The sequence below is a fragment of the Andrographis paniculata genome, unplaced genomic scaffold (assembly GCF_009805555.1).
Source record: "Andrographis paniculata isolate CXL003 unplaced genomic scaffold, ASM980555v1 Contig12END, whole genome shotgun sequence".
Taxonomy (NCBI): Eukaryota; Viridiplantae; Streptophyta; class Magnoliopsida; order Lamiales; family Acanthaceae; genus Andrographis; species Andrographis paniculata.
This window is the reverse complement of record NW_026137402.1, coordinates 5,835,993-5,847,149: the sequence shown is the minus strand read 5'-3', so window position 1 is coordinate 5,847,149 and position 11,157 is coordinate 5,835,993. Positions and strand designations below refer to the sequence as shown.

General features: G+C 30.2%; 2 protein-coding genes across 2 annotated transcripts; one reads left to right on the top strand and one right to left on the bottom strand.

The window, feature by feature from the left end:
- Nucleotides 1-993: 993 nt before the first annotated feature.
- On the bottom strand, nt 994-1,704 carry LOC127252559 (agamous-like MADS-box protein AGL80). Its single transcript, XM_051276786.1, has one exon. The coding sequence runs from the start codon at nt 1,702-1,704 to the stop codon at nt 994-996; it is 711 nt and encodes a 236-aa protein (XP_051132743.1).
- A 7,013-nt stretch (nt 1,705-8,717) lies between these two features.
- Nucleotides 8,718-10,380, top strand: LOC127252533 (lignin-forming anionic peroxidase-like). The gene is made up of 3 exons (XM_051276749.1): nt 8,718-9,172; nt 9,256-9,421; nt 9,806-10,380. The coding sequence occupies exons 1-3, from the start codon at nt 8,753-8,755 to the stop codon at nt 10,195-10,197; spliced, it is 978 nt and encodes a 325-aa protein (XP_051132706.1). The 5' UTR covers nt 8,718-8,752; the 3' UTR covers nt 10,198-10,380.
- The last annotated feature ends 777 nt before the right edge of the window (nt 10,381-11,157 follow it).

The window sequence follows — 11,157 nt, the reverse complement described above, 5'->3', positions numbered from 1 at the left end:
TTGGAGTTTCTATTCATGGAATCAAGAAATTAAGTTGATGATTGTGTTTATGAAGTCATAAAAGATTGAAGTGTTTTTAAAGATATGAATTGCTCTTTTTAAGTGATATATCAAATTCAAGAAGAAGCATATTAAAATATAAATCTGATTTGTTACCATTGCCAAGAGATTTAATCACAAGTGCCAATTAATCATCCAATAGTCAAAATACATTGATGTATTTTTCAATGTGGTAAATGGCTTGGTTGTATATAAATATTTAAAACTAGTGTAGAGTTGATTCATGAATAATAATAGCTCAATATCAATGTATAATTACTTGAACAAAATAAGGGATGTACAACAACCAAATATAGGTCAAGGATAAATGAGTGTAGCAAGAATTTTCAAGAACAAAGGCAATACCAAAACCCATGGACATATATCAGTCTTTTTGGCCGAATAAAATTTGTATCGTTCTTATATCAGTCTTTTTAGTCGAATAATATCTTCATAATTTTTATATATGTCTTTTTGGCTGAACTGTGTAAGATTTGTATCGTCTTCACATAGACTTTTTTTTTTTTGCAAAATCCTTGAACATCTGTATCATCCTCGTATAGGTTTTTTTGGCCAAACCAAGTAGGATATATATCATCTTCTTTATTTTTTTTAGGCTTTCATCGTAACTTGCTTTCTGAAACAATCAATCAATAGTAAAATTTCCTTATAGCAAGACTGATATGATAACACTTTATAGCAAAAAACAATAAAATCTTGGGATTTAAAACTTTATTATCATCAAGAACATTTCATCATTTCTTATTAAAAAAAAAAAGATTAAATAAAACAGAAAACACAAACCACAAACCACTTAAACAACCAAACAAAACAAGAATCCAAATGTTCCTCCCTCTTGATAATCAACAAGCAAAAGACTCAAAATCCCAAACCCTAATTATAACATAAGCATAAATAACAATTAAAAGCTTGCAAATGTATAAAATAAATCCCTCAAGGGAAGAACACACTCGACCACATCGATCCATTACCATTCCCATCATTAAACCCCGCCATCAACATGTCATCCGCACCACCTCTGCCGCCGCCAACCGCGCCACCATAAGAACAATCCCCAATCTGCCGTTGATCATTATTCCCCACCGGATTCGCAATCCAATCCCCAAACCAATGCTGCTGGCCCGGCGCCGCCTGATCTGCCACATTCCCTGCCGTGGCGACATCCGCCGCCGCCTTCTTTATCCCATCAATCCTCTTATAAATCTCCTTCAAGTTCTGATCGATGAGCCATCCGAGATCGTTGAGGTCCGGCAATGGCAGCCCCTGGAGGGCCTTTCCGGTGAGGCACTGGAACATGAGGTGCGTGATCTCCTTCTCCCGATTGTCCTTTTGCACCTTCTTCAGCTGATCCGCCGCCTTCGATATCCGGCCGCGGATGAATCCCTCCTGGTTCATCATCTTCTTGCTCTGCTCCATCTCCGGCATCCTCTTGAACTGCGTCAGCACGCGATGCGCGCCGCGCGCATCCGGCCACACCTCCGGCTGCGAGTCATAGGGGCTGTAGATGATGGCGCACGCGTCGATCCCGCACAACGTGCTTAGCTCGCTCACCTTCTTGATCAAGCCCTTCTTGCGCTTCTTGTATGTCGCCTTCCGAGCCGAGTCGTTGATGATGTACGCCAGCTTTACTTTCTTTCGAGTCATTTCGTCTTTCCTATGGCAAGGAAATGTTAGAGTTGTGAATATGGCAAGGAAGGCAAAAGAGGGTTGCTATATATAAAGGGGTGGGGGTAGGGGTGGGGAAAGGGTTTTTACCTTGGGAATTAATAAGGAAGATTTGGAAATTATGAGGTTGGCAAGTTTTGGTAATAATGGTTTAATTCTTCATATCATTTCAAATATTGTGCAATTTGGTTTTATCCATGACATTTAATTTCCTATGCTCATTTGTTATAATGTGTTTGTAATTTTTGTCTACTTTCACACATCTTTTTTGTGTGCTCTTTTTTTTTTTTTTTTTTCAAATACTTTTCTTGGAAATGATAAAATTTTAATTGATATTGGCTTATAATATAAAAGTGTTGATTATATAAGTATCTCTACCTAATTTTATGGTGATTTTATGCATTAAATTTGGCGTTACTAAATAATAAATTGGTAATAATATGTCCAGATAGGACCAGGTAGGCGTCCGCGTTGGTAGGCCAGGAACGCCATCTTTATTATTATTTTTTTTCAAATTCGAAAAAAATGAATTAAAAGTTTTTATTATTAAAAAAATTGGATTTAAAGGTTGGATTATCTATTATGTTCCAATAGGATATCCAATATCAAATTGGGTACATTTTAACCGAAGGTTTATTCAGAGGGCATTCAAAAAATAGGAACTACGGATTTTTATGTCATAGAAAAAAATAGGTACCCAACCTATCTATGTACGTACCTCTCTAAAAGTTTTAAAATTTGATTTCAAGACCAAGATTGTATAAATTAAATTCTAAAACATATATGCGTTATGTGTTAATTTTATTGCTTAAGAGAGACGGGTTAAGGCAAATGTACTTTTATATGTATATATATTTGTGAAAATCATTCATTTTTTAATGTTGTTATAGTTTTAAAGATTAATCATCTATTGATGTTGAGTGTTTGTTCATAACAATATAATGAAAATAAGATAAAATAAATACAAACCACATGATATATTAGTAATCTAATTCAATCTAAATTGATTCCGTTTAAGAATTTTCATAAACAATAATAATTCACTATCAATTAAGTAATTACACACACACACACATATATATATATATATGTCCTTCAGGTGAGTGTGATTTGTTTGTGTTCCACCTGTTTCTTCTTTCTCTTTTACTATTTATTAAGTTAGTTACATTTGATCAAATTTTTTCGTAAATTTTTATGTTTTAAGATGACATATGTGAATGAAAGAAACCCTTTGTTATTTTTGACACATAGACAAAAATACTTTTCATTTTCTTGCAACAAGTTTTCATTTTCAAGTAGTCTGATGTTGCATAAAGACTATCACTGCAACTGTGCTGCAGTATGAATCTGTAAGCTTGGCATTATTGATTGTGTCAAAACATTAAATGCCTGCAAGAGTCAAACTTGGTATTTAGGGGATGGTCAGACTCGTGCATAATCATTGGAGAACACTCGAAGGGAAATTAATGTGAAGTGTGTTCTTTCCAAGAATGCACAGAACCAAAGAAGACAAATAAGTTGGTGTGTGTGAGTTGGTGTGCATATCTTAGAGAGAAGATTCTTGAGAAAAACTCTCACCACCCATCTAGTTCAACTTTCCATATTTTGAATGTGTGTTCTACACTGATATCAACTGAAGAGGTTGAAGGTGTTCGGAATTAATGGAGTTCCAACCGGAAGGAATGATCAAGCTCTGAACTTCTTTGCTGTGTGATCGTTGTTAGTACGAAGTTGTAGCAAGCGATAGAGTTAAATGAGTTGTGGTTGTTTATATCCTTAATTAGCACTGGTTAGTGGAATTCCTCTTGATTGGTATTCCCGGATGTAACCGGGTCAACATACACCTTGTCTCATTATTGTTTTATGTTCTGCATTGTTTTTCGTTGTTACAATATTATTATAACTGTGAATCGCCCACGCTTAGGGTTTGTTCGATAAATCACTTCCCCAACAACATATTAAGTCAAAAAATTCAATTGAGAAGAGAGAATAGAAGATGCAAATATATGGTTATAGATATACATATTTAATACTCTCTCAACATACAGTTATCTAAACATAATCGTAAAATAAAGTTCAAATCATTTTTATTTCAAAATAATTCAAACTCAATATATACATATTAACTTTTAGGGTTTTGGGTATCAATTCAAAATCTTTCGTATTTAATATACAATCACTTGTTTGAATTTAAGAACAATATATTGGCTATTGGGTGTGTTATTTTAAAATTTGAGTTCTTATTTGATCGAGGATCTAGGTGTGTGATATGTTTTTAAAAGAAAATAAACAATAAGTGTGTATATTTTTATACTGGGATGATTCTTATTATATAAAAGCTAAAACTAAATTTCAAAAAACAGAATAGAGTCTATCAATTTTAGAAAGCCGATTTTTCCTTTTTCTTGTTTATTTGGATTTGAAATTTTCAATTTAAATTTAAATTTAAATAATATTTTAATATAATATTTGATAGAAGAAAATAAAATATTTTAATTAAAAATCATATAAATTGAATTATATAAAAATTGATTTGAGAAACAAACCAAAAATACCCAAAGTATATATTTGGTCGGGACCACTATGGTGTTGACCGTAGCAAATGAGAGTGAAAGTAACTTCACATTCCGACTCGCAAGCCACGTAAAGCCGGACATGTTAGGATCTAGACTGGCTTCATAGGTTGACACGAGTTATTTCAACGCGTTTGGAATGATTTGAATTGACTTGTGGGGTAGTCTACAATCCCGACACGTCCGACTTTGCGTGACTTTTTAGACCCGTGTTAAATAAAATTATATACTGTATAAATATATTTATTGTGTTAAAATCAATAGTAGTATGTATTATGTGAAACTATATTATGTATTGTATTTGTCAAAACACAAGATGCCGCTAGTACTTGATGAATGCTTTGGTTAAAATGTTGATTGAGGATTTATCAACACAATACAGATTGCCTCGATCAATATATGAAAATAATATATGAAAATATAGTAGATGATATATGTGGTATAAAGTATTAATATGTGCGGTTAGTTCTATTTTATAAGTGTTGTAAATTTATATATTAACTGTGATTGCGTTATGTGATGAATTTTAAAATCAAGCACAATAAGAACCGTTGTATTTGGGTAAAAAATAGTAACATTGATTAAACTTATTAGTATTATTTGTGGATTTGTTTTTTTGGTAAAAATAATGATGAAATATCAAATCAAATATTAATTTTTTTTTTATTTTTTTATATTATACTAAAAGTTAATTTATAATTAAAATATTATATCAACGACTATTTATATCACACCGTACTATTATTAAAATTCAAAAAATTTTAGTAATCGAATCCAAAACCAAAATCTAAACCTCCAAACAAACACACTAATGTACTTCCCATTAAATGTAATCATTTAATATATAGCCACTGTTAAATGAATTTTTATACTGTCTTACATTTCTTGATTAGGATCCTTGCCGTTACATATATGTGCAATATTTTTACTTTTAATTTGTCTCCATAAAATAAAAAATTAAAATTAAATATTATAAACTATATGCTTGATTAAGGAGAAATGAGAGGAGAAATTCACTAAGTCAATAATTTAGTTCAATGGCTTAGGTTTAAGTCAATAATATATATTAATTCTATTTTAGAAATGTTTAGAAAAATAAGTCAATATATATAAAGACATTTCGTAAAAGATTCAATAATAAATATATTAATTCTATTTTATAAGTGTTTAGGGTTTTTTTTTTTTTTGTTGTGATTTGAAATGATATGTTAATTTGAGTTTTGTTTAAATAGTATTTTGATATTATATTTCATATATCAGAGAAAATAATGTATATATTTTTTTTTATTGAAAATCGTATACCATGGATAATATTGATTTCAATTTGAAATTACAAAAGTACAAACCCGTACATGTGTTAAATTTTGTTGACATTGTTTTATAACAATAATTTTATAAAAAAAAAACAAATTGTTAAATATGATAAGTTGTTTTCTCCGTCCTAATTGAAAGTATTCATTTATCATTTTGGTATGTTTCACTTCAAAATATCTCTTTCGCATTTTAATAAAAGTAATCGTACATTTATGTAACAAAAATATCTTTAATTCTTACCTAAATTAGAAACATACTATTATACATACAATTATTAAAAGACAAATATGTCAAAACTTCTTCCGCTAACTAATAAAATATTATTATTTCTTAATAAAACCTCGAATACTCCCTTTAGAGTGGGATAGAGGAGTATAATATAACTCTTGTTTCTTATGAAAAATATATAGAATTATCTTGTATTTTATTTATTGTATACAATTATACTTATATTATTATTATAAAATCTTCATAGAATACCATTTTGTCAAAAAATATTGCCAACTAAGTAATTAAATAACATGGTTATTAAAGAAATTAAACGATCCTATATCGAATAGACTAATTTTGTATGTACGAGGGTATATATATATATATATATATATATATATATGATGACTTTTTCGTAATGATTAGTATTACCAAACCATATCCAATGAGAACAAAATTCAACAATATATATATATATGAATATACAATTTTGATATATAGCAATATTTAATTAATTACATAGTCTGGAAGGTCAGTATGCCAATAAATGTAATCTGACTAACTGAAAATCCACTCATTTAAATATTATATATATATATATAAATTAGAAGTCAACTAATAATAATTAATAGATGATGAAATATTATAAGAAAAGCGAGTACGTACGTACGTAGACATTTCCATGCATGCAAGAATTCCACGCGGGGAGAGTGAGTACGTCCGTGGACATTTAAATTAAATGGATTTTTTTTTTTTTTTAATTTAAAATGTGTTATTTTGAATTTTTTTATTTTGTTATATATATGTAAATATATTTCATTCATTACCTATATAATGTATTTGTTTATTTATTTAATATATTTATATTTTTTATTTAATATTATATTATTCCGTACAAAATGATATATATTTTATATATATAGTCTGAAACTATTTAATGATTGGCAAAAAAATAAAAAATAAAAAAATGTTATGTTGAAATATTTAGGGGTTTGGTTTAGTAGTTGATGAAATATATAAAAAAATACACTACTTATTTGAATAAGGTAGATTAGCCAATTCTTTAGTTTCATTTTATATTATATCATACAGTCAGAGTTCAACAGTCAATACATGATTTAACATTTTTTCCTTTTTTATATTACTGTTTTCAACAACTTTCTTTGTTCAAAGACCAGATTAAAACTTTTTTATATTAAATATTAGTATATAAATTTGATTGATTCATATACATATATACTATAAGAATAAGTTTAATAAAAAAAAATGGACCAAAATTCCAATTTGTTTAGCATTACTAATTAATAAATCCTCGATAATTCTGTACAAATTAACTAGGGGTGTCAAAATTAAACCCGATTCAAAAAAATCGAACCCATTCGACCTAAAATTCTTCATATTCGGGTGTGGGTATTTCGGGTTTGCAAAAAATCAAACCCGAAACAATAAAATTTTGTGTCATGTTCGGGTTGTATTTAGGGTTGACCTGATACCCTGAAATATAAAAATTAGGTCAGGTTTAGGATTTCGTGTTTCGAGTTGACCTGAAATTTTATTATTATAATTTTAATTTATAATATTTATATAATTTTAAATATAAAATCATATAAAAAATTAAAACAAAAATGAACTTTTTTTAGGTTAATTTAATTATTATAAGTTTTCGGGTATATTTCGTGTCGGGTTTGTTCGGGTTTCGGGTGATCTAAAACTAATTCAGCTCAACTTGAACCTGATTTGACGTGTTGTGTTCAGATCTAGAGTTTCAGGTCAAATTTCGGGTTCGGATCGGGTTTGAGTTGACAGTCTTTTTGTTATCTCCATGAGTCAATTCGACACGAACACGACCCGAAAACACGAATTGACACCCCTAAAATTAACAATGTATTTGCAAATTACTACTACCGAAAAAACTGGTTAGAATATTAAACTAATTTCGACGTAATTTTTAATTTGTCTTGGATTTGTTTTTTATTCGACAATACGTTGAATTGATCCTAGCCACTAATGATCCTAATTAAATAAGGGTAGTTTAGTTCATTTAAATTACTAGAAGCTGTGATTAAATTTCAACAATTCTGAATTAAATATTTCAGCATATGATATATAGCTTGTCGCCATATGTTGTTTACATATCAACTGCTGACATAATGAACCCAATGTTAATGATAATTACTTAATGTTTAAATTAAATAATACTTAAATATTAATATTCCTTTAGTTCGGAATAATTATATATATATTTTATTGTTCGTTAAATTTATGCCTAATTATTTATAATAAATAATTTTATTCACTCACAATTTTATTATATTTACTTTAAAAAATAATACCGAATTTGTCATTATTTTTTGAACTTATCAAATTGCTTTATTATTAACTTTTTAATAATTTTTTTTTATATAATAAATCAATCCTTTTAACATACTCTATTTTTTACATTAAAAGTATTACTACGTACCTTGACTGCTATTACAACGCTGAATCTAAAATTTAATATTATGCTTAATATCACACAATTGGACAACATATATTATTACTGTCGGTAATACATTGTATATATTAAGATAATACAAATATAATATATCAACTAACAACATATATTATAGTATCAGACAACACATGTACATACAACAGTTGTGATATACTCTTATACAACAGATCAATAAAATGTTTGTTTGTATAGTTGAAAATTTCTGTATAGTGTATAGCTGTAGTAGACGAGTAAATAAGAAATTTATACACACAAAAGCTGGACAATAATTTGGTGACGCGACTAATTCGACACAGACAGACGCGTAGGCACATTACATTAGACTTTCTGCGAATTCCTCAATTTTAAATAACCAACCTTACCTTATAAATAAATACCCATTTCTCCATCCCCAACCAAAACAACACAACACAATACGGCGTCGTTTCAACCTTCAATGGCAATGGCAATGGCAATGGCGGCTTCCTCTCTAACAATGGCGGCTCTCGTCGTCGTCCTCCTCCTCCCGCCGTCGGCAGCGCAGCTATCCGCCACCTTTTACGACAGCTCCTGCCCTAATGCGGCGGCGACCGTCCGCGCCTCGATCCGGCAGGCAGTGTCACGTGAGCGGCGCGTGGCGGCGTCCCTTATCCGGCTCCACTTCCACGACTGCTTCGCTCAGGGCTGCGACGCCTCCATCTTGCTCGACCAGACCGATTCCATTCAGACAGAGAAGACCGTTCTCCCTAACCGCTCCCTCCGACCGCAAGCCTTCGCCGCGGTCGACGCTGCCAAGGCCGCCGTCGAGCAAGCTTGCCCCGGAGTCGTTTCCTGCGCCGACATTCTCACCCTCGCCGCCCGCGACGCCGCTGTCGCCGTAAGTTCCGATCAAATTAATTATTTCCACTTTTATAATTAATTAATTAATTCGATTATGATTATATATATATATATATATAGGTCGGCGCGCCCACGTGGAACGTGAGGCTGGGGAGAAGGGACTCGACGGGAACTAATCCTACCGAAGCAAATGCAGATATTCCATTAGGGAATTCAAATCTCGATCGACTCATTTCCTCCTTTGCCCGAAAGCAGCTCAGCGTTAGGGATATGGTTGCCTTATCAGGTACAATTAAAATTAAAATTAAAATATAAATAAAAATATAATTAATTAATTTTGTGTATATTGTTGGAGCTTATAACCAATTTAACCCTAAGCCCAATCTGTTAGTATTGAAATAATTGAGATAAGAAATAAAACAATTAAACCTGACCAGGTTCCATTAGTGTTGTCGGATTCGGATCTACAAACAATTAAAGTTTTTTGTGTTCTTCAAGTCTATAGCGCAACTTCATGAGAAAACCGCAACCCTAATTTATATCACTTATTATTAATTGACTTCATCGTCCAATTAATAAGTTACCGAATTTTTGCACCTACATTTAATATACATTTAAACCCAATAAATTAATAGACACTTAATATAAATATATATATATATATATGCAGGTGCTCATACGCTGGGACAAGCACAATGCTTTACATTTCGCAACAGGATCTACAGCAACAGGACAGACATCGATGCAGGCTTCGCCGCCACGCGCCGCCGGCAATGCCCTCAAAGCGGCGGCGATTCGAACTTGGCGCCGCTCGACCTGGTTACTCCCAATTCGTTCGACAACAACTATTACAGGAACTTGGTGCAGAGGAGGGGGCTTCTCAATTCGGACCAGGCCCTCTTCAATGGATCCTCCACGGACGCCATTGTTACAGAGTACAGCAGAAACCCTCAAGCTTTTGCATCGGACTTTGGCAACGCTATGATCAGAATGAGTGAGATTTCTCCTCTCGTTGGAAACGGGAATGGGATCATAAGACGAGTTTGCACTGCCATCAACTAGTTGATGATAATTAATAATTACACTCAAGATTTCTTTGATTTGATTAATTTTCCACTGAATATGATCATCAAAATGTGATAATATTTAGGTTTTTAGTCCAAAGTGTGCTTATATTACATCCTTTGATATTCATTTTTATCTTTTTCTTTTTATATGATTTTTTATGTACTACAAGATTGTTGTAAGTGATTTGATAATTCTCTTGTAGCAATTTTTGTTCTTGTCTCTTTCATTTTTTTTTTTCAAAAAATTATTTATAAAAATATTATATATATTATTTAAATAAAAAATATAAATATTCAAACTCAATTCAAATATATTTCTTCTAAAATTCTTATATATATATATATATGTATAAACCTCTCAATATAATAATTCTTTTATTAAAAATCACACAAATACAATGTAAGAAAACCTTAATAATTGTGGGTATACTTGAGTTCGTGCATTTTGTATTTTTGAATGAGATTATTGTCTATAAATATTGTATAAAAATATATATATATATATATACATATTAACACAATGTACATATATATTTGATCCATTTACCAAAAATCAACAATTTAATACAATATATTATTTTTATATTACCGATATAATTTCATATACGTATCGTAAGAAAATATATCAACTTATTTGTCTTTTTATTTACTTAATCAATTTTTCTATTGAAAATAAAATATAAAATTAAGTATTTATTTCTTCTTTTAAAATATTACATTAAATCTGAATACTAAATTTTTAATATTTTCAAATTCTTTGAAACTAATCTCTTATATAAATAAAGCCTTAGATTTGTATCAAACAAGTTACAAATAAATAAATAATAAAGGCACAACAACTATTTTATTTATTTAAATAGTTATTTATAAATATAATATACTTTTAAAATTATGCTGTATTATATATTATATAGTTAATTAAGATGATTTATACTATATTTGTTAAATATATTTT

Excerpts from the sequence above, each read along its gene's own strand:
- LOC127252559 (XM_051276786.1), bottom strand. The coding sequence starts at position 1,704 with ATGACTCGAAAGAAAGTAAAGCTGGCGTACATCATCAACGACTCGGCT.
- LOC127252533 (XM_051276749.1), top strand. The coding sequence starts at position 8,753 with ATGGCAATGGCAATGGCAATGGCGGCTTCCTCTCTAACAATGGCGGCT. Across the intron at positions 9,173-9,255 it reads CCCGCGACGCCGCTGTCGCC|GTCGGCGCGCCCACGTGGAA; the intron begins GTAAGTTCCGAT and ends ATATATATATAG. Across the intron at positions 9,422-9,805 it reads GGATATGGTTGCCTTATCAG|GTGCTCATACGCTGGGACAA; the intron begins GTACAATTAAAA and ends ATATATATGCAG.